This window comes from Lissotriton vulgaris, chromosome 4_1 (assembly GCF_964263255.1).
Source record: "Lissotriton vulgaris chromosome 4_1, aLisVul1.2, whole genome shotgun sequence".
NCBI classification, from domain to species: domain Eukaryota; kingdom Metazoa; phylum Chordata; class Amphibia; order Caudata; family Salamandridae; genus Lissotriton; species Lissotriton vulgaris.
Window position 1 is genome coordinate 1,906,768,967 of NC_141691.1, and position 20,440 is coordinate 1,906,789,406.

General features: G+C 43.2%; 1 protein-coding gene across 1 annotated transcript in view; it reads left to right on the forward strand.

The window, feature by feature from the left end:
• The window catches only part of TG (thyroglobulin), a 711,260-nt gene that overhangs the window by 416,676 nt on the left and 274,144 nt on the right, over window positions 1-20,440 (forward strand). Inside the window, exons 39-41 of the mRNA XM_086966244.1 lie at window positions 513-603; window positions 4,411-4,570; window positions 11,563-11,756. Of these exons, the coding sequence (XP_086822370.1) occupies window positions 513-603; window positions 4,411-4,570; window positions 11,563-11,756 (445 nt within the window). The remainder of the gene's footprint in view (window positions 1-512; window positions 604-4,410; window positions 4,571-11,562; window positions 11,757-20,440) is intronic.

The following is a 20,440-nucleotide window of genomic DNA, read 5'->3' on the forward strand; positions in this document are numbered from 1 at the left end:
ATGTTTTAATGATTGAAAGTAACAACTTTCCCTGTTATGTTCAAAGCATTTATTTACTATGTATTTTCTATTTTTAATTCTGTGTATTTTCAGATTATCTGGGGATAGCAAGCACTTAAGCACCTTATTTTAAAACCTTTTGACTATATATATACATATATATAACATTGTTTAACAAATATTATTGAAAATTCAAGGCTAGAATGTCATTTGACATTGCTAGGTAACGGTCTCTGCTAGCCACCTACTACTTTTAGTGACAACCAATGTCATTCTTTCATTCAGTATTGCTTAACTGGTTAAATCAAGGGACTGGAAAACATCTTCATGGATTGGGCGTTGAAACATATGAGCATTAATCAATTCTGCTAAATAATGCCCATTGCCACAGAGCCTACGCTTTTGTTTGAGTAAAAGTGTATTGTATACAGTGACAACAATTCCACTGAAAGCAAACATTGGTTCTTCAACCTGTTTTCCAATATACATATATATTGCTGCTTCTTTTTCAGAGCCACGTGTTGGCAACCAGGCGATGGAAAGGCTCAATATTCATCTGTTAGTGAAGATTGTTTATACTTGAATATCTACACCCCTACCGCAGTAAGTTCTACATTTTGAATATCAGTGTATGAATCTAAATATACCTATAATGTTGGTCATGAAGCCTCATAAGTCACCTTCACTTCCTTTGGTCTCTCTTCATCAATGCTTTAAGCATGGCCCAATAGCACGAAATAGACTTTTCTAATGTGGACGCTGTTCTAAGAACGTGTGACTCTAATAAGAGGAGGAGAAAGTCTCTGCTATGCCTGTGTTCGGTTTTTTTCACCTTCACTCAACAGAGTCCTCGCATCTTCCAGCAGAGAGTGTCTACCATAGGGTTGTTGTGGGCTTCTGTGACCACGATTAGATATGACATGGAATCCTTCTATATACTATTCACCTGTATGTACTCCTGGCATATTTCGTTCTAAAGGCATATGCATGGTTAAGACTTGCGTGGTTAAGACTGTGTTGAACCAGCATGGCATGCGTGATTCTGTCACACAACCTACATGCCTTAACAATGCATATTTTGTTGTAAAGGCATGCGTGGTAAAGGCATATGTGTGGTTAAGACTTACATGGTTAAGACTGTCTTGAACCGGCATGTGTGGTAATGGCATACATGGTTCCGTCACACAACCCTCTATGTCTGTGTCACTGATACGGCTTGAAATTAGCCAATCATCGTCAGGTATTTTTTTCAATGGGGATAGCATGGACCTGCTCACCAAAGCATTGCTGCAGTCTCTGCGATAAGAGGCACAGACATTTGTCCCACTTCTGGGTGTTTGCCTGTGGATATTCCCCCATAATTGACAGAAATAAGAAAGCAGTCAGATTCTTGAAGATGAGATCATCGTGCTTAATTGTCCAGGGGACAAAATGTCCTAGCACCTGGCGCAGGAAAAAGCGATACTGGCGAGATGAGTCCAATATCACGGAAGGAATTTGCTCACAAAATCCTGACCAGAATATTGAGGATCAAAATATGTAAATTCAAGTATGTATAGACTTTCTATTCCTAACTCCACAGCTACATACCTTGATGATGTATGTATTTTCTTGGTACATAGATGTGGAGTTAAGAATAATACAAGTATACCTCCCTCTGAGTACCTACTGCCGTGATATTTTGTCGCAATGTTGAGACCGCTCAATATTCCTTTCAAGGCCATCCAGACCGCACCCAATATTGGGATGCAGTATGGCAAAGACTCAAAGCACGAGTCAAAAACAGTATTTGTGCACCACAGCAAAATGCAGGTGCGCACAGAACATTATTTGTGAGAGGAAGACCCCAGTTCTAATTCACATTAACAGAAATAGTGCAACTTTGCCCTGATCATGGGATTTGCTCGGACAGAAACTTGTCACTTTGGCATAATTTCCAATTGAGTAAATCTACCGCTGGGGTGAGTTTGTGGGCTTTCCAATGAGGATCCACCTTTGGAAGTTGTGAACACCCACAGTCCCTAAGTGTGTGGGCATTCACCAACAATGTCCAGGTAGTTTTCCACCACAGAAATGTTTGTGAAGTTGTTCCCGTCAATGTCAGCAGTTTCTTTTCCACAGAGAAAAATATTTCTCAGGGAGAAAGAAGCTAAAAAACAATTTTAAGTTTAAACGCGCTTTCCCATGATATTTCTGCATGTGCATATGTAAACTGCTTGTCATGCGGGTATTTTTTTAAACCTACCACAGCCGCAGAATCCCAGCTGCACTCCAGGGAATTTCTTGTGAATTCCTAAAATGCTGTATTTTTTCTCCAAATATCAGAGTGATTTTATAGAGAACTCTAAAGGGAAGGATAATTCCTGCAAGCAGCAATATGATTTGACACAAACATCTATAGTGTGGACCTCCAGACTGGATAAAGGCCATTCGGGAATCAAGAACCACATCCTCGAGCTTGCTTATGTTGTATATAAATCTAAAACCTGCAAGCACAGGAACAATTTGTCCAAGGCTTATTTTTGAAAATCTTTTTTTTCTGTATGAAATACAATGGAGAACAAGGGCTGCATTATCACAAGTGGTCGTGGTGCATGTGTTGTTTGCACCACTGAAGCACTTTCCTATTTCAGAAGGGGTCGCAGATGCTTGCACGGCTCATGTGCTATGGAGGTTTGATTGCACTGGTGCATAATCTGCATGCTCTCAATTGAGTAGTTCCCTCATTTGCATGGGAGTGTGGCCCATGCAAATGAGGAGACACTTTACCATTGTGCATGCACCCTATTACAGAGTGGGAGAAGTGGTAAATAAGCTGTTAGGAGATCACTGATTGGATAGCACATAGAAGGTAGAGCACATGTACCCTGCTCCGTGGGAGAGAGGGATGGGTGTCCTAGGACCCCACCAGGCGTCCCCCTGAAGTTGGGTGCAGTTAAGTGCCGCGCCCTCCAGCTGAGGATCCCTGTACTTTCTTCAGAGGCTCATCCGCTTTCAATGAAATATGGCGTTGGTTCCAAACGGCAGCTTTGTCCTTCCTTAATGCGCGCTCTGACATTGAACACCCCCCTCTGTCCCGTTGCCGTGGCCAATGGTGCTCTCTGTCTGAGGCATGTCCACTGGAACATTTCAATGTTTGACCTGTCAGAATCCCCTCAGACATCAGCAAAGCATCTGTAAAAGAGAGCAGTATGACGTCACATCAGTGCTGATGATCACAGCGAGCTGGGGTCAAAAGTTGTAATATATGTGTGCCCTCATCAGATTTCTTAGAAAGAGGACAACAGCTCTGTAGTCTTGTCCCCTGAGTAAACATTTGAAAAAAAGCAGTGGACTCAGTCAGTCAATCAAAACACAGTGAAAGCAGAAAATAAATAGGATAAATGGGAGGGGGCATGACGTAGACAAGTGCTTGCGAGAAACGGCCAACACACCGCTAGAAAATGGAGGTTAAACACAGACAAAAGAAGGAGCACAGATCTAAGAGCATGTTTAAGCAAACTGCAGGAAGAAGCGAGGCAGACAGGCGGGTTGCGGGGAAGAAAATTGATAGGAGCTGCTTTCACTGGAATAGTAAGGACTGGTTTGTTTAAAAATGACTTTTGGTGGGTGCTACGCAGCAATGATAAAAAAAAAAAGGAAAGCAGGAAGGGGTGCACTGAAATGAACAGCTTACCTTCATTATTGTCTAAATGCACTAATGCAGATTCACTTTGGCCTGAAAAATTAATTGGGATATAATTTTAATTTGTCTCCACGCAAAGGTAATGAGTTATCTGAAATAATTGAGGACATTCTGGTCGGTTGGAGTTGCCAATAACAGCCAGCATCTCCACTTGGGATTCCTTCAATTATGAGTTCCACCCCAGAGAAAAGGGGCTGTCTATGGGTCATTGTTTTTCCAGATGGCAATCCACATGAAATTCAAAATTCCATGGGGTTCAATGCAGACATTTACCATCTGCTCTGTGAGTTCCCCTGTGTGGAAGGAGTGGTAATGATGAGACAGTGTTGGGAAGGATGGGTAGAAGGAATGGAGAAGATGCCGCCTAGCAGCGGAAGATACCTTGGCTGAGAGTTGGGTGGTGGCCAAGAAACTGATCGGACTGCCTTTCAGCCATTTCTGAAAGCGATTGTGCATGCCTACATTTTCAACTGGAAAAATCCAGCACCTGAAAAATCTGGGTGCGGAAACACCGACCAAAATATAATTGTATGCAGGGAAATCCAACAATGGAATTCTGCCCCACACTACTAAGGGTCTTAAATATTTTTGCCCAAGCTGGCCAATGAATAGCCTCATCTGTGTTTTTGTAGGTGTCACTCAAGAATTGATCACTAGGATTAAAATACAACATTTTCATAGCATTATCTTTTTATTCTCAAGTATTTTGTGTTTGGTGCTTGCAGGTCAGAAATGCACCAGTTCTGGTCTTCTTCCACAACAGTCCTAGTGACTATAGCGGCAAAGTGCAAGCAATGGTGGATGGATCCTACCTAGCGGCTGTGGGAGATATTATTGTCGTCACTGCAAGCTACAGGGTTGGCATCTTCGGTTTTCTTACCACAGGTAAGGGTGACCTATTAATTCTGCAAACTTCCCATTTGTAGGGCAACAGGGAGAGATGAATCTGCAGATTTTAATAAAAAAATATTTACTTTTCCCTCACATTCTTACTTAATTTCTGCAGAATGTTAGACTCGTGTGCCCTCTTCCTACAAATATCCATTAGGTATTTACTTGTTCCCCACATATTTGTTATCAATTTTATCTTATGTCATCTTACTATCTGGTTCGAGTGTTTTGCCAATTGTTTCTATCTCCCACTGCTTCTTCGTGACATTTTTACACTTTATCCTTGATGTTAACATATGGTGTATAGATGCTATAATAATTATGGGGCAGATTTACAAGCCCCTTGCGCCTCTTTTACGCCGCCGTTGCGTCACTTGTGAAGCAGCGGCAGCGCAAAAGATGCGCCATGGTGCGGGGTATTTACAACGTGACGCATCTGGGAGATGCGTCACGTTGTAAAGCCCTGCGCCATAAGGAGGCGTTCCGGTGAAGGGGGGGCGGGGAGGGTTCCTGCACAGGAATGCCTCCTAAAAGTGGCTAAGTGAAATCTACAAGATTTCACTCAGTCACTTTTAGGCCAATGCTGCGTCAAAACCCTGCGCCTGTTTGAAGCAGGCGTAAGGCTTGATGCAGCATTGGACAGATAGGGCCCCCCAGAGCATTGCTGGAGCTGCGTCGCACTTGCGACGCAACTCCAGCAATGCGCCGCCTTAACGGCACAGATTCATGACGCATCTGTGCCATTTTTTCCCCATGGTGCGCCGCATTGTAAATGCAGCGCACCATGGGTGGCGGAGCTGCGGGGCACAATAACTGGTGCATCCCTGGGGATGCGCCAGTTATTGTAAATCTGCCCCTATGTTTGGAGGCGATGGAACATAGAAGCTGCTTTCGTTGCAGCCCAGGCCCATATGTGGTCATTCATGTTCTGAGGGTGAGTGTTCACTCCTTGGCTATTCTCTCCTTTGACGACAACATATCAGAGAGAAGCAGGAATGTCTCCATGTTTGCTGGAGGCTTTGGGAAGGAAGGGACTGAAGATCCCTCCACCTGTTGTCAATAGTAGATTTTTTCATAGGTCAGCCATGAGAAGAGGACCTTCCCTAGCTTCTCACAGAGATTGATGAAGTCAGTTAGAGTTGCTGACCGCACTCTACCCTGTGAAGAGGTGTCACTAATAGACAGTGTTAGACCTGTCAGCATTAAGATAGTCTTCTCCATAACCTTTTGTATTGCACCTCCATTTTTTTGCTGATCTCATTTTTGTTGGCCTTGGGACTCTACACACTTTACCACCTCTGACCACTGCTAAAGTTCTTGTGTTATATCCTTTAGGCATGGTAAAGTTGGCTAATGGCCAACTGACATTTTTAGTTTACTCATAAGTCCCTAGTAAAGTGGTACTACATGTATTCATGGCTATAAATTGAATGTGACTAGTGGCCTACAGCACTTATTGTTGCACTCCAATATGTAGCCTTTTTAAACATGTACCAGGCTTGCCATTGCAGACTGTGTGTGCAGTTTTAAACTTCCTTTTCAACCTTGCAAAATAAACCTTTTGCCAGGCCTACGCCTTCCTTTTTAATACTTAAAGGTCACCACTAGGGTAGGCCCTGTTGGACCAGGCCCTTGTAATAGGGTTATCCCAAAACCTTTTGCCTTCCTCCTGTAGTTTTTCCATCCTGTTTGTTGTCAGTTTTATTACTCTGGGCACTTTACCACTGCTAATCAGTGCTAAGGTCCATGTGCTCTTGCTGGTAAACTTGGTAAGATTGGTCTACACCAGTTTGGCATATTTAATTTACCTATCAGTTTTTTGTACAATGGTATCCCATATATCCAGGGCCTGTAAATTAAATGCTACTGGGGGGTCTGTAGCGTTTTGTTCACCACCCACCAAAGTAGCCTTTCAAACCTTTATCAGACCTCTGTCGCTGCAGGGCCTGCTTGTGTAGTTTACTGCCCCATGGACGAGGCATTTAAAGTATTTGCCAGTTCTGAAACTCCCCTTTCACTATATATTGGTCACCCATAAGATAGACCCCAGGTAGCCCTATGGGCAGGATGCTGTGTAGGTAAAAGGTAGGAAATGTGTTTTTGTTGTGTGGCATTTCCTGATAGTGACAAATAGCCTATTTTGTTTCTCAATACAGTGAGGCTGCTCCTCTTATAAGTTTGCATTTGGAATTCAGTGGTAATTTCTGATTTGAAAGAGGTAGCGTGGCCGTGTTTGGTAGGGTTGAAATAGTAACAATAAATCCTGCTTATTGGTGACAGCGGATTGTTATTACTATTTTAGAAATGCCACTTTTAGAAGTGGACATTTCTATGTGCTTATGACTCTTTGTGCCATGCCTGGCTGTGTATTCAATGTCTAGTTTAGACTGACCTGAGTAGGGGATGTACATTAACTCTAGACAGTGACAAGGGAGGTTGAGGTGTGTCCTTCCTTTCCCGAGTGACTCATAGTTGTGCTGAATAGGCTTGGTATGCATTTAGAGTGGTGGGAGGAGTTGTCACCTGCACCTAAATAGGGCTGTGCCTACCTTTCACAATGCTGTCTCCGCTCCCTGGTAGTGTGTCTGGAGCCAGCGCTGGGGATTGAATGGGGGTCTTGTGCACTTCTAAAAGTTGTTTGAAGTGCCCCCCAGAGCAAAGACATTAGGATTATAAGTACAGGGCTGTGACCCCATGAATTTAGACACTGTGTGGGACTTGTAACCAGACGCTGCTGGCTCTACAGAATGTACCTTTTCAGAAGAAACTGCCTTGCTGCCTGGAGGAACCACCATTGAAATCTCTTGGTTTGTGTGCTGACCTGTTGCCTTATGGGCTGGCTAAGTACACGGTTAAAGTGGAACTTATGGCCGATTCAGGTTCTCCATGAACCATCATCACCAAGATGTATTTCTCAGAAAGGTTTAGAGACATGTTGGATTTTAATAGATTGAGAGCCTCAGACATTATTGCTGAGAGCTTTGATGGTACTAACATTTATATAATGTGTTACATTTCAGTTGAATTAGAATTTAAAGGAAGGAAGTCTTAGATAAAATTGTATATGGCTGAAAAAGGAGTGAATGTACTTGTGTGGAACGATCAATGGAAACTGGGCACTATACTTAATCTGTGTAAAACAAACCTGGTGGGGAAGATGTAAAGTGCGCAGGGCTGTCACGCGCACTTAAGGAGTTCAAACCACTCCTCTCCCTGCTATGGTCAGCCCGGCGCGCCACTTCAATAGTAAAAATAAAATGATAATAACGATACGTTCTTAGCATTTTATTTTTCCTTTTGCGCAGTGGAGTGACCCTCCTTCACCTTAGCAGTGGAGCCGCCACTGATTGAAATGCTGCGCCAGTTTCAAAAGTCATCATTTTATATAAAATCCTCTTTTTATAACTTAACAATACAACGTTTTTTTTTATTGCTTTGCATATCCAGATCCACTGGGTAACATTATCCCCAATTTTTTTTGTGTGACTGTGTATGCTTGTCTGTCTATGCACGTGTCGGTATGCGCACGTATCTATGTGTGGCAATGTGCATGATTAATAGCGTGTATGCATGAATATGTGCATATTTGCCGTAGGTGTATGCCCTGGATACAGAGTGGGGGCATATTTATGTAGCTTTCACGCAGAGCAGCAAGCCACCTTGCTGCGCTGTATTAAATGGAAATGGTACAAATCTGCCACATTTAACATATTAAGACACATTCCTAACCTTTCCTTGTGCTGAAGCCCTTTTGTCTGCCTAGCGCCAACGCAGGCACCCTTGCACAAATGTGCAGGGTGCCTACGTTGTGAGCAAGATTATTTTTGTGCAGAAAGTAACACCTTCCTGCACAAAACAATCCTCTGTGGGATTTTCCTCCTTCTACGCGTGCTTCAGAATGCAGCACACATAGAAAGAGGAAAAACAAGGAGAAACAAAGATATTTCACCTCGTTGCTCCCCTGGGGAGGCGTAACATTTTGACACATTCACAGCTTTGCCACTAATGGTAAATCTGGGAAGGCGTTAGAATCCATGGGTGGGTGTCTGGGAACACCCACGCTCCACCCATGGAATGCCTCCTTGAGGCACAGTAACGCAACGCAGCGGTTTGCGCTGTGTTGCGCTACTCTGAATTTACTTAGGTTTTGCGTCTGGTGCAAGGGTGATGCAAAACCTTCACACATATGCCCCTGACTGTCTGCAATTCTTTTCATTTTCATCCATCTTCAAACCAGGGCTCAAATGTTCAAGTCACCCCCTAACTTGGGTTACATTCCTTTAACTACCCGCAGTGTAAAGTGTCCCAACATGTGATCCAACCGGTCAGTGAAAATTCAATGTTTGCACCCAAGTACCAGTGGCAAAATGAAATCTGGACACCCGTTATTGGTGCAAGTGTCTATGTTAGTGATGTCAAGGCAGAAATGCTGTCTTTGTGTTGGTGAGCGGTATAAATGTAGTTCAAAGTTTATATCATTTTGTTCCCATGTTTATCGTCTTACTTTTGAGAGCCTGCAGGCTCACGAGGGACATCCTTCAGCAGCACCCCTTTGCTCAGTACAAGGTTACATTTTTCCAGCTGCTACTCGTGTGTGCACACCCCTAGTGTAAACTAAAAATGTATGTCTTACATGTAATACTCTCTGATTCTGCTGTGCAGAACCAATTAAACCTTACTGTATGTTTACTTCACAGAATGGGCTTTAAATATGGGTTTTTGTGGTCACTGTCTACATCTGGTTCCTTTATGGCAGGAAGGGAGGAGCAAAGGGAATATTTATAAGCAGCTGTATAATGTACCATGAATGTCCTCGTTGGCTTCACTCTTTGTGTGCCTTGCCAAAAACTTGCCAGAAATACATCAAAAGTGCAAACACTAAACAAAATCGGAACTAGGTATTTGCTTAAATATTTCTTTTTGATTTTTGTGAGGTGCTGTGTACCCAAAGAAATTCGCCTCAGAGCGCCAGGGGGATAGGGTTAGGAAGAAAAAAGTACAAGCCATGTAAGCAAATCAAAATATCCTGTATACCTGCAGGAGATCAATGCAAACAGTCAAGCAGGTAGTCATTCAAAAGAGTCTGTTATCCTAATTCACGAATCCTCCTTTATTAATTTGCCCAGGTCGTGTGATGCTATCGTGCAATAGTAGGTTAGGGTACAAAACCATAGAAATACTCCAATCTGGGGCATCAGCCCGAAGCCATGGGTTCTAAGTCGACGGGCATTTTGAGTGTGGTCAATGTGTCTATAGCTCTTCATTGCAAGTTTACTTTTAGATTGTAGAACGTTCTGTAGGTAATGTAGACGTGATTATTTCTGGTAGCATGGGGGCTGAGGTTTTGATGGTGCCCTGCTTCAATAAACTCCCTGTAAAATGTCACACATTGCTTTGTAAGCCTTTGTTTAGAATGGGAAGAATCTTATGACTCAATACTTGTCATATATAAAAAAGAAATCGAATTACAGCATGTGCCTTTTTTCCACTGCCGCAGTGCTTTCACAGATACACCCGCCTTAGCTGCAATCCATTATAAGACATCGATTCAATATGGTGGGCTTCGATGGGGGAGGCCATCCACCTGTCTTGTGTGTGCTTTGTCTACCCACCTGTTCTCTCAAATCCTAATCTTGGGTGTTTTGATTGCTCATCACCAAGCATTTCCCGGGCTAGTCCTTCCTTCCCTGTGGCCCCAGGACTCAAGCTGGCAAGTAGCAGGGTGTGTGCGCTATGCTGTCATTGCAATGTATGCTCTGGCTGTGTTGGGAATGCCCCCCACCATCAACTACAGAGGCAGCAGCTAGAGCAACCTCCAATAAGGAGGCAACGCAATATAAGATGGCGGTCAGACTGCTGCCATTTCTGGGGACCAATAGTGCTGAGAGGTGATTGGAGGGACAGCGGACTGAAGAGATGTGAACAAACCTGAGTGGGCATGAAGCTGATGCTCAACTCATAACCACTCCTTGCTTGAGGTCTTTCCAATATATCCTTTCCCTGAATCTGGGTCTTGGGACTATTCAAATATTACTATTATAAATCTATCTCAAAACTACCCTCTCCTGCTACAAATCACTGTATTGCGTCGTAAATCAACAGCCCTCTTCATACAGAGAACCATAACTATTTTAGCTTCTCAATACCAACACCTCTACCTTCATAGAGCACTGAATCTGCCCAGGTATCTGCCATTCATGACATCTGCATGCTACCTGATGCTGAACGAGAAGCAGCCTTGATTCATTTGGACCGCTCAGCAGCTTGCTAGTTTAGAAGGCCTCGTCTTTGCCATGAGATGGTTTTAATCTTCCTTAGTAAATTACTCTTGAGGTGGTAGTCATTCACTCCATCCGTGTTAATTTAAAGAGATCCATGCAGGTTCTACGGGTCTCTGCTATAAGCCCTACCCTTTTTAAGCATTGGTGCCTCCTCTCTGGCCATCCTTATCCTTGCCTATGGTTTAAAATTCTATGCCAACACACATGACACCCATCTAACTGATTCTCGGGCTAGTTGGCAAGTGATTCTCAAGCTAGTTAATGAATTGTCATCATTGCAAGCTCAGTTCAAAGACTACATTTGTGCAGAGGTTCTCTGGATGGGCTGTTGCTTACTATGGCCGGTTTTAAACTGGACTTTCATGCTGTCTGGCACTGTCAGATGGGACAGCTTGAAAGAGCTAGAGTTTGAGCTGCTTTTTGGTCCAGTGGGCTGTAGCGGACCAGAAAGAAACAGCCCATTTAAGCTACATCGTTGCAGAATTCTTGTTGCACAGATTCCGCTCTGAGTGCGGAGACTCTCCCATGACTGTGGGGTCTCCTCCACGAGTGTGGACGCCTTTTGTGAATCAGGCCCTATGTGTCTTGGTATGTCAGTGTGAGCTGGATCCACAACTGTATGTACAAATGAAGCAGATTTGCCTTAATTACAAACATCTACAGTTAATGCTTTTCTATAACTTTTCGCATTTCCTTTACTCCTAGACTCTGGTCTGCCAAGTGGAAATTGGGGCCTGCTCGATCAGGCGGCAGCGCTAAAATGGGTCCAAAGAAACATTGCCAGTTTTGGAGGTGACCCTTCCATGGTGACCCTGGCTGCGGAACGTGGTGGAGCGGACATTGCCAGCCTTCATGTACTAAGAGCAGATACAAACCTCTTCCGAAGAGCCGTGCTGATGGTAAGCCTATTTATTCCCAGCATGCTGCGCTCTGATTAGGGCACACTGTCTGAGGTCATGTTCAATTTCACAAGCCAAAATCTTTGTATGGTGTACTCCTTAGATTCCACTGGTGATCGTGTGGCCAATAATGAATTCAAAGGAATAGTTGCACCCAAGGAGTCAGTGGTGACCAGGGTTCTGTAGGTGTGCTTGACACATGCTCCACACAGTTAGCTGTGATTGTAATTCCATAGGTTGTGAATACGTTTTACTACTAAAATTCACAAGTAATGATTCATAGATCATTTTTGCAAATACTTTGATAAATGTGAAGCTATTTTAAAAGGAGGGAGAACTATATGCAAAAAATAAAGTGCATTGAGGGAGTTAATTCTGGTCCAAGGATCTGCTCAGCTTCTTGTGCAGTGTGTTGTACATCACAAAAAGTATCCTTCAAAATCTAAATTCACTTACAGGGCATGTGAGTCTTGCTTTCCTACAGACTGCGTTATAGCTGCACCTCTCAATGAGTAAAGGGTCTTTTGATGCTTTCACTACTGTGAAGCCACACCGTGCCCCCTTAAGCTTGCCTTCCATCTTAAGTGTACCAACATCCATGTGCTTCATTTTCTACAGTCGACAGTGGTTTCTTAGTTTTTCGTGTCCATTCCTGTCTTGAGCAGATGAGCTGGTCTTGCCCAGCGACTAACTCTACTGGTCAGGTATTAAGGCCTTCTAACGGTTTATTGCCTGCCTACTCCAAAACACTTGCAACAATCTTGAAATCCCAACTCCGCGCATGGCAAGGTGTACGCTGTAAGGGTTATTTATGTAAGTATGATATAGAAGTGCAGTGTAAAGATCACATTGCTAAGTCCACCACAGAAAAGATACTGATAAGACTCAGGCAGCAGTTCAAATGGTATGATGATTTCTTTATGCAGACATCTCAGGCTTAATCTGGATCATTTGAGGTAGTTCTTGATGGAAATGACAATCTTATGTTTCGTGACCAAGCATCTTTTTACTAAAAATTAAAAATAGTATTTTGAGGATAATTGTAATGTTTTGGTTCTGAAACTTACACGCTTTTATTTGGGGGGATTAAGTTTATTTATTAAAAATAAAAGTGTGCATAATATGCATTTTGCTTAAATTAAAATTATTTTGCTTAAAAAAAAATACTGATATTTGGAAACAAGATGGTTGCATTTCCAAAATATATCAAAACGCTAAATGTTTTAATGAGAATTCTGCTAAAAATGCTGCCTTGTCTGATGCTCTGGTGTGGTCACTATGTGTTTTCCCGAATGCATGGCCCACTAATATCGATAGGTTTGATGCAATCACTATTTTTACACCAATAATATCTGTTAGAAGCTTGGGATGATTTTCATTTATTAGAGGTAGTTTGTATTATTGAGGGATTGGAGAGCGCTCCAAAGGAAACACTCTACATTGTCAGAAACCACCAGGCTCCTCCACCTGGGAAACATTTTCTCTTTGTATTCTTTTTCTCTGTACATTCCTCATAACCCCTGGCTTGGTTCGTGCTGCACGTACCTATATAAACACATTTAAAACGTACATGTTGGAAAGTAGGAGAATCCCCTACAGTGTCCTCTTTACTAAATAATGTACTTTATTTCCACCCCACTAAGAATATATTAACATGAGTTTACCCATAACAATAGGGCATGTTTCGTCGATATGTATTCAAGTGTTATAAAATTAATATTTACTCTTACCAATTCGCATCCTAGCTGATTTGCTGGGTTGTCCACCAAATGTTAAGAACATCTGCATGGCGGGATATGGTGCCATTGATGGCTCCCACCAATGCTCAGTGTCAGATGAAAGAAAAATACACCTATAAATGCTTTCGAAGATGTGTATTGTTGATGCCAGGTCATATAAATATATATATTTATATTTGGAGAGCCCTGCAGGGGTAACACGAAGCCACGAGACTCCCTTCTCAATATAGTACCCCAGGGTTGGATTGGGAATTAAAATCGGCCCGGGCACGAAAAAAAAAAAACGGCCCACATTTGCATAAACACTCCTCATATCACTGCTTCGGTGTAATCTTATAAAAAAACTTTAGGGGTGGAGGGGAGGGGGGGTAAAGTAATGCACGCGTTAGTTTACACTGGTGAAACAAGTGAGGCCACTTCTACTCAGGCCCCCTGCCCCCGCTCAGTATGTGCAGACATTAATGGGCCGGCTCGAGAGACAAAGGGATTGGTACCTTTGCTAAACGGAGGTGATGAGCGCCCATCTGCCTCTAGAAAGGCCACTCAGACACCCACTGGGCCGCTGACTGTATCAGAAGAACAGAGACAGCGCCCAAATAGCCCCCCAGACTGCTCAAAAAAGCAGCCCACAGCAGAACTCGGACACCGGCCCCTCGGGCATTGCCCGAATGCCCCCCACACTACCAATCCGACGCTGAGTATCCCCCTACTACATCCGCACCAGCCAAGAACATGGATAGAACCTTGTATACTACATTTGGGCTCAACTTGTGATAAGTGCAGAGGCTCTGGTAATAAGTAACCTTGGGATATTTTAAGTTTGGTGGATGTGTACACCTACCCTATTTGGAGTGTGTACAAAAATACACTCTAAGTAGGGTGGTGCGACATCCGCCAGTTTAGAATTCGGTGGATGCGCGAAATCCACCCAGAATTCGTTTTTCTAACTATGCACCTAAAAATAGATCCACATCAAGAGCAGGGTCTCAACACCTCTCTGGCCAGCAACAGGAGTTCCCTTCAAACATATATCACGTGCTATCACTGAATTGGTTTACATGGACAAAAATCCTCAAGGTCAAGCCTGCGATGAAGAAATTGGTATATTAATAGTCATTTATAACGATTTCCACATGTTGTTCACCCTTCCATAAGAGGCCTAAAGGGGATTAGTTGTGGTCCTCGCTAATTCGTCATTTCAGAATTGCCGGTAATACTGGCTGCAGAATTCAAGTGTTAAGTACCACTTTGCAAATACTGTGGGACTCACAAGTACTTGAGTAATTGTATTGCGGTAGCTCTGATCCCAATTTTTACTGATGCCAGGAGTATCGGTAATTCTGGAAGGCGGAAGTCCAGGAGGAAGCACTTATCTAATTATTGCCTGGGACTCTTCATACATTAGGCCCACAGTGATTCAAATGTACAACATTTAATTATGAACATATTGACCAAATGTAAAGATATGCCACACTTTCCATGTTCTCAAAATGTTGTTTGATTGTAAGCAGAGTGTTTTGCTCACCCTTATTTGTAGCTTTCTCCATCTCATCACATTGGAATGCACATTTTTGTTTTGCTTAAATGGCTCTATGCAAAAGTTGCATGTATGATTTTCAGTTGTGGGTGCAAAAACAGACATTCATTTAAGAGGATATTTCTGGCAGGTATCTAAATAAATCACACCTCGTCTCATGCAAATGATGCAAAGGGAAAAGTTCCAACAATACAGTTGAATCACTCGGCAGACCCAACGGTCTTATGGTGTGACATAAATTGTTGAATAAACCCCTCCCACAACCGTCCCGCCTCACTCCTTTACACATGGAACCCAGGCTTTTAATGAAGCTGCGACACCAGAATGTGGATCATCTAGCCGACAGCCACTTTAGGTCTGGCTACAGACAGCTGTAGATGTCTGCCAGGCAGAATATTACCAGTACTTAAACCTATACATTGAGCCATCCGATAGTTGATATTTTGCTGCCTTTTTCTCCCTTTTTATGATTTGTTGGCTTCCTGTCTAATTTTGTGTTTGTCTCAACTGCAACAGAATTTTAGTCTCACTATTTTTAGTTGGGAGTTGAATCGTTACACTTATGACATCAGGATTTGTTCTACTTTTGCATCTTATGGCCGCCATTTGTTTTTTATGGCTGACATCAGCAAAGCACCGAGCTTTTTGCTGACAAGTGTAGGATATGAATGAGTCTACAGATAATTTTGTTCTTAATGTCGAGTTTGGCAGCAAAGCCACGATGAACCATGATCCCAGCACCACCCATTCTCTCAACCACCTTCGATGGCCACGTTTTGGGTAAGCACCACCGTCTGCGCCTCCATCTGCATCGGCACTGGGCCACCTATCAATGCCCAGGGCCTTGTGGCTGCTGGGATCTGCTCTAGGGTATTATTGGAGTCATCCTTGCTGCAGACTGTTGGTGCCTGCTTTAGCTGCTGGATTAGCGTGCAGCCTGTGGTGTGGCTTACTAGCTACCCGGAGCAGTAGCTGAAGCTTTCTCCTTATGCAGCTATCATCAACACCTGTCCCTCCTGAGCATCAGTGCGGCTTTGCAAGCTCAGCTCTAAAAACCTTTCTACTACAGCCATTAGACATGCACATGGAAGTTTGTGGGTCTAGCCGCACATTACACACAAGTTTGAATCTGTTTTCAAGTGCAGAAAGTTGAACCTTAGTTGAGGACCACGTAATGTGTCTGGTCAATTCAAACCCATGTTTCACTGGAATATCCTGATGGGCATTGACACATGCATTTGTTAATTGGATTTGAGTGGGTTGGCTGTTGACTCCATGGAAAGAATTGACCAGCCAGCAGAAGATTTTTACTCACAGCTCTTTATTTATTGAGTTATTTAAGGTGGAAAATAAATATAGAGGAACTTTTTAGTATAACAAATGCCAGTAACTGTTGCAACAGGCACTTTGTGCAAACATAGTTTTTCGACTCAGGTGGATTCTGGTGCATCCATTAAAAAAATATGTTATATTTTAGTACTGCTGATGGAAAGAGCGATCAAATGTTGCATATTTGCTATGAAGTATATCTTGTCTCAAGAATAACGGTTCCCTCAGATAGGTGCTGCATATTTGGGGAAATGTGCGACTCAACACATTTTTCATTCGCTATTCCCAGAATGTTTAGCAGCATTTAACGTAAGCGCCAAGGAAAAATAGGTCCCATTAACCCGAGCTATACAACCAAAAACTCTCATGCTTTCATTTAGTTATGATTCTGAACAATAGTAAAAGCAAGGCAAAAAGTGGGGAAACGAATGCTACAATTCAGATAAAAAAAAAATGTATTTAGACACACTAGCCCTGAAGTTTAATATTCCAGAAGAAACCCATGGTTGAAAGTTTATTTTTTTAAACTAGTTTTGTAAGGTGTCCAGTCCCAGGTGGTGTCAGAGCGATGTACAATTAAAAGTATATAACACGAGATATACAGTTTGAGTTTATGCTGCATTCAATTTTCAAAATATATTATTAGAACATTATTATAATGCAATATGTTGACATAAGACCTTTGGAAGTCAGGAAGAGAAAGTAAGTAACTGAGAGAGTGCTCATTAATTTAAGGGGAGGGTACAGTACTTAATTTATGCAGTAGCGACTCATGGCAGGCAAAAGGGGCACAGGAGGGAGTCAGGGGGTAGATGGAGGGCGACTGAGACAAATACAAAAAAAAAGAACCTGCCAAGATCCAGGGTCACACTCCACTCCACTGCAGGCACAGGCTCTCAGACTGCCCTGCAGCCAATGCTGAAGCTGCTCTCATGCATGAGAGCAGCTTCAGGATTGGCCTGAGCGCCGATGATTTACGCTCCCAGACAGACTGGGAGACTGGGCCTGCTCTCTTCAACCCAGCAATGCAGCTGTGGTTGGAGAGAGCTTCACTGGACATATGGGTGTGGCCGGCCTCAGATGGCTGGCCAAACCTACATGTGCAGTGAAGACAGTGCCCACCACTCCCCTCCTGCCTGTCATCACCCTGGCTCCACCCCAAAGACTCAGCACTGGAAAAATAAAGTGATAATAATTCTGGTTTTAAACCTGTTTTATTACCGTTTTATTATTCACGTTTGTGAGGGTGCTGGCAGGGTGGTTGACGCTCCTCCTCCATAGCTGCTGATCTGCGGCTGAATTTTAGCCGGTGGTTGCGTTGGATTTTTGGGTGCCGAGACTTATTTATCCTCTTTAGACTTTGAGCCAGAACAAAACAGAGAAAGGCAGTAAAGTGGGAAAATAAGGATGATGAGGTGCAATGGCGGCTCCTCCCCTAAGGCGAAGAAGCGTTGCCCCACTGCCTTCAAGCAGGAAAAGAAAGGAAAGATTAAAATGATAATAACATAATGTAATTACAATTTTCTTTTTTCCTCCTGCTGCGGCAGCTTTGTGAGAGGAGCTGGGCAGGGCTGAAGAGCAGGGGAGGAGGATACAGTCATGCTCACTTTCCCTGTTCTCCATGCAGGCTGCATTACAGCCTGCATGGAGAACATGCCCACCCCTCCAGCCCCTGGCTCAGCGCCATGCATGGCACTCAGACCAATCACAACGCTGCATTGCATCGTTTTGATTGGCTGCGGGGAGTGTGGGAGCCCTGGTGGTTCCTATTCCTGGAAGACGAGAGCAGGAGCGGAGACGTGGGACCTCGTGGGAAGGTAAGTGTATTCTTTTTATACATTGTGACCCGCACACCCTTCCTCCGTGCCGGCCATCATCTGCAAGCCATGCCAGCCGCCACTGTTGAGATGATTAGAAAACTGGGACTATGGGAGAAAGTACAAATAAAGATGAACACGCAAGAATAATGTAAGGCGATTGCAAGTATAAGGTGACAGAAGAAAGAGGCTTTAGTATTTGACCACACTTATTTGGCAGCTCTGGTGGCAGACTCCCAAGAAAAACGTTTCTATCCGGCATCTTTTTTTCTTCTTTTTTTAAATTTAGCAGTGGGACGATGGCGGAAAGGAGGAGGAATAAAAACAAAATGGTGGTTTCACTTAGGGGTCATGATGGTTGGGGTCTTTCATCGATAAAATAGATTAGGCTGTTGTCGCTTAGGATTCAAAATAGAGCATTTGGCCCGAAAGAAGTAAATCATGTGCATTTGGCGAAGGGGAGCGTAGGATATTCTGAATGAGAATTAAGGTGACGGTGATGTTTTAATGTGTCTGTCATTCCTTGTAAAGTTCATAAGATGCTCCACAAGGGCTAACAGATAGAGTCCTTCCCACTGGCCGCAGGGTTGTATGAGAGTGCAAGCAGCACTGCATAGACTCGGTAGCCATGTGTCTGTGAGCAGTCATTAAAAAAAATGCAATCACCGGGAAAGAGGCAGTGCTTAATTTGTGGTGCTGGTGGGCATCAGATCTCATTTTTGTGTCCAGAACTGATTTTTCATCATCAGACTTTGACCCAGAGCAAGAGAGAAAGTCACAAGATGGATTAAAAAAGCAGAATAGACAGAAAGGAAAAGATTGACAAAAGGAAAAAGAATGCTTGAAAAAGAGCCTGAGAGAGTGATGCCAGAAGCACGAAGTCCAGAGTGGTGGGAAAAAGAAACATGAGGCGGAGTCAAGATTTGGCAGCTTCACCTCCGGCTTTTGAAAACAAGGTGGCTGCTCCTAAGGAAGATTTCGGCCCAGAGACTCTTTGTTGACAAACTAAGCACAGGAAGTGTTTGAGTGCAGGCCTCTATTGAATTTAGTACATTGACAGCAACTTCAAATTCTGCTTTCTGTGGTGAGCAGCTTGACATATAAAGAGAGTTAACCCTCCAATGCTTCTGTTATAATGGAATAACTTTGTTGTGAAATGTATCTTGTGCTGTTCACTCCTGGCTTACTTCAAGATGGCGGCTCTCAAGGAGCACGCCATAGTCGAGATTTGCAACAATGTATAAATGCTGATTGAGTGTACAGCTAACAAACCAGCGAGGAGGAAACAAGCCTAGCTGAATCTGTAATTCCAGGTGGCCATGCAATTAGAAGAGACGTATAGAAAATACATGCTATACATGCATCCATTAACAGTGTGACCCAACTCCATTTTATAAGCAATCATCAAAATGTGTGCATTGATCGCAATGCAATGGGCTGCCCTCTTGTTTAGTAGCTAAGCTCTTTTAACTAATGCGTTCATTGCTATCCTTCTAAAAATTCATCTAAACCAATAGCCCAGTGAATAAGGGAAGAACCAATCGGATACAAAGGTAATGCTGTGCATGGCTATACAGTCAGGAATGTCAGTGTTCGAATGCTACAATGCCCCCTTCACAGTGTAGCCTGCCACACAAATTACACCCCACCCCCACGGGTCACAGAAGTGGCAGATCAAGTACAGAAGGCATAGCGTGCAAGACCATCAGATAACGTGTTCTGATTATTACAATGCTGCTTTGCAAAACACCAAACATCACTCGAAAGGAAGTCCTTTGATGCAGAAAGGGGCCGCTGTCATATGTGACCTGTTCTAGAATTTTCCACCCATAATTATCTTTCGTGCTGAACATCAAACCAGTGACCAATATATTGTGTTCCTATTGACTGGACTTGCGATAAGACGGTCTGTGGTATTCATGGACTGAAAATGCGTATTTGTGACCATATTTTAAAAATCGAAATCCGTTTTAATATTTGCGGTATAACTCAATCAAACGACGTGAGCCTGCACTTTTGTGTAAAAAAGGGTTTCCTGAAGTCTGTAAAGTGATTTACACATAAATACTTTAAAAAAAGGTTGAGTTGTGAAATTTATGCGGTCCAGTGTTCACATGACTCATATTGGAACCAAACTGTGCGCGAGTCAGGGGTTCACTCACTGGAACTTCTTTGCAAATCCACCCCTGCATCTCTTCGGTTCAGTAACTTAGCAACAACAATCCTAAACATCGGGCATGGCCGAGAGGTGGGTAGTAATGG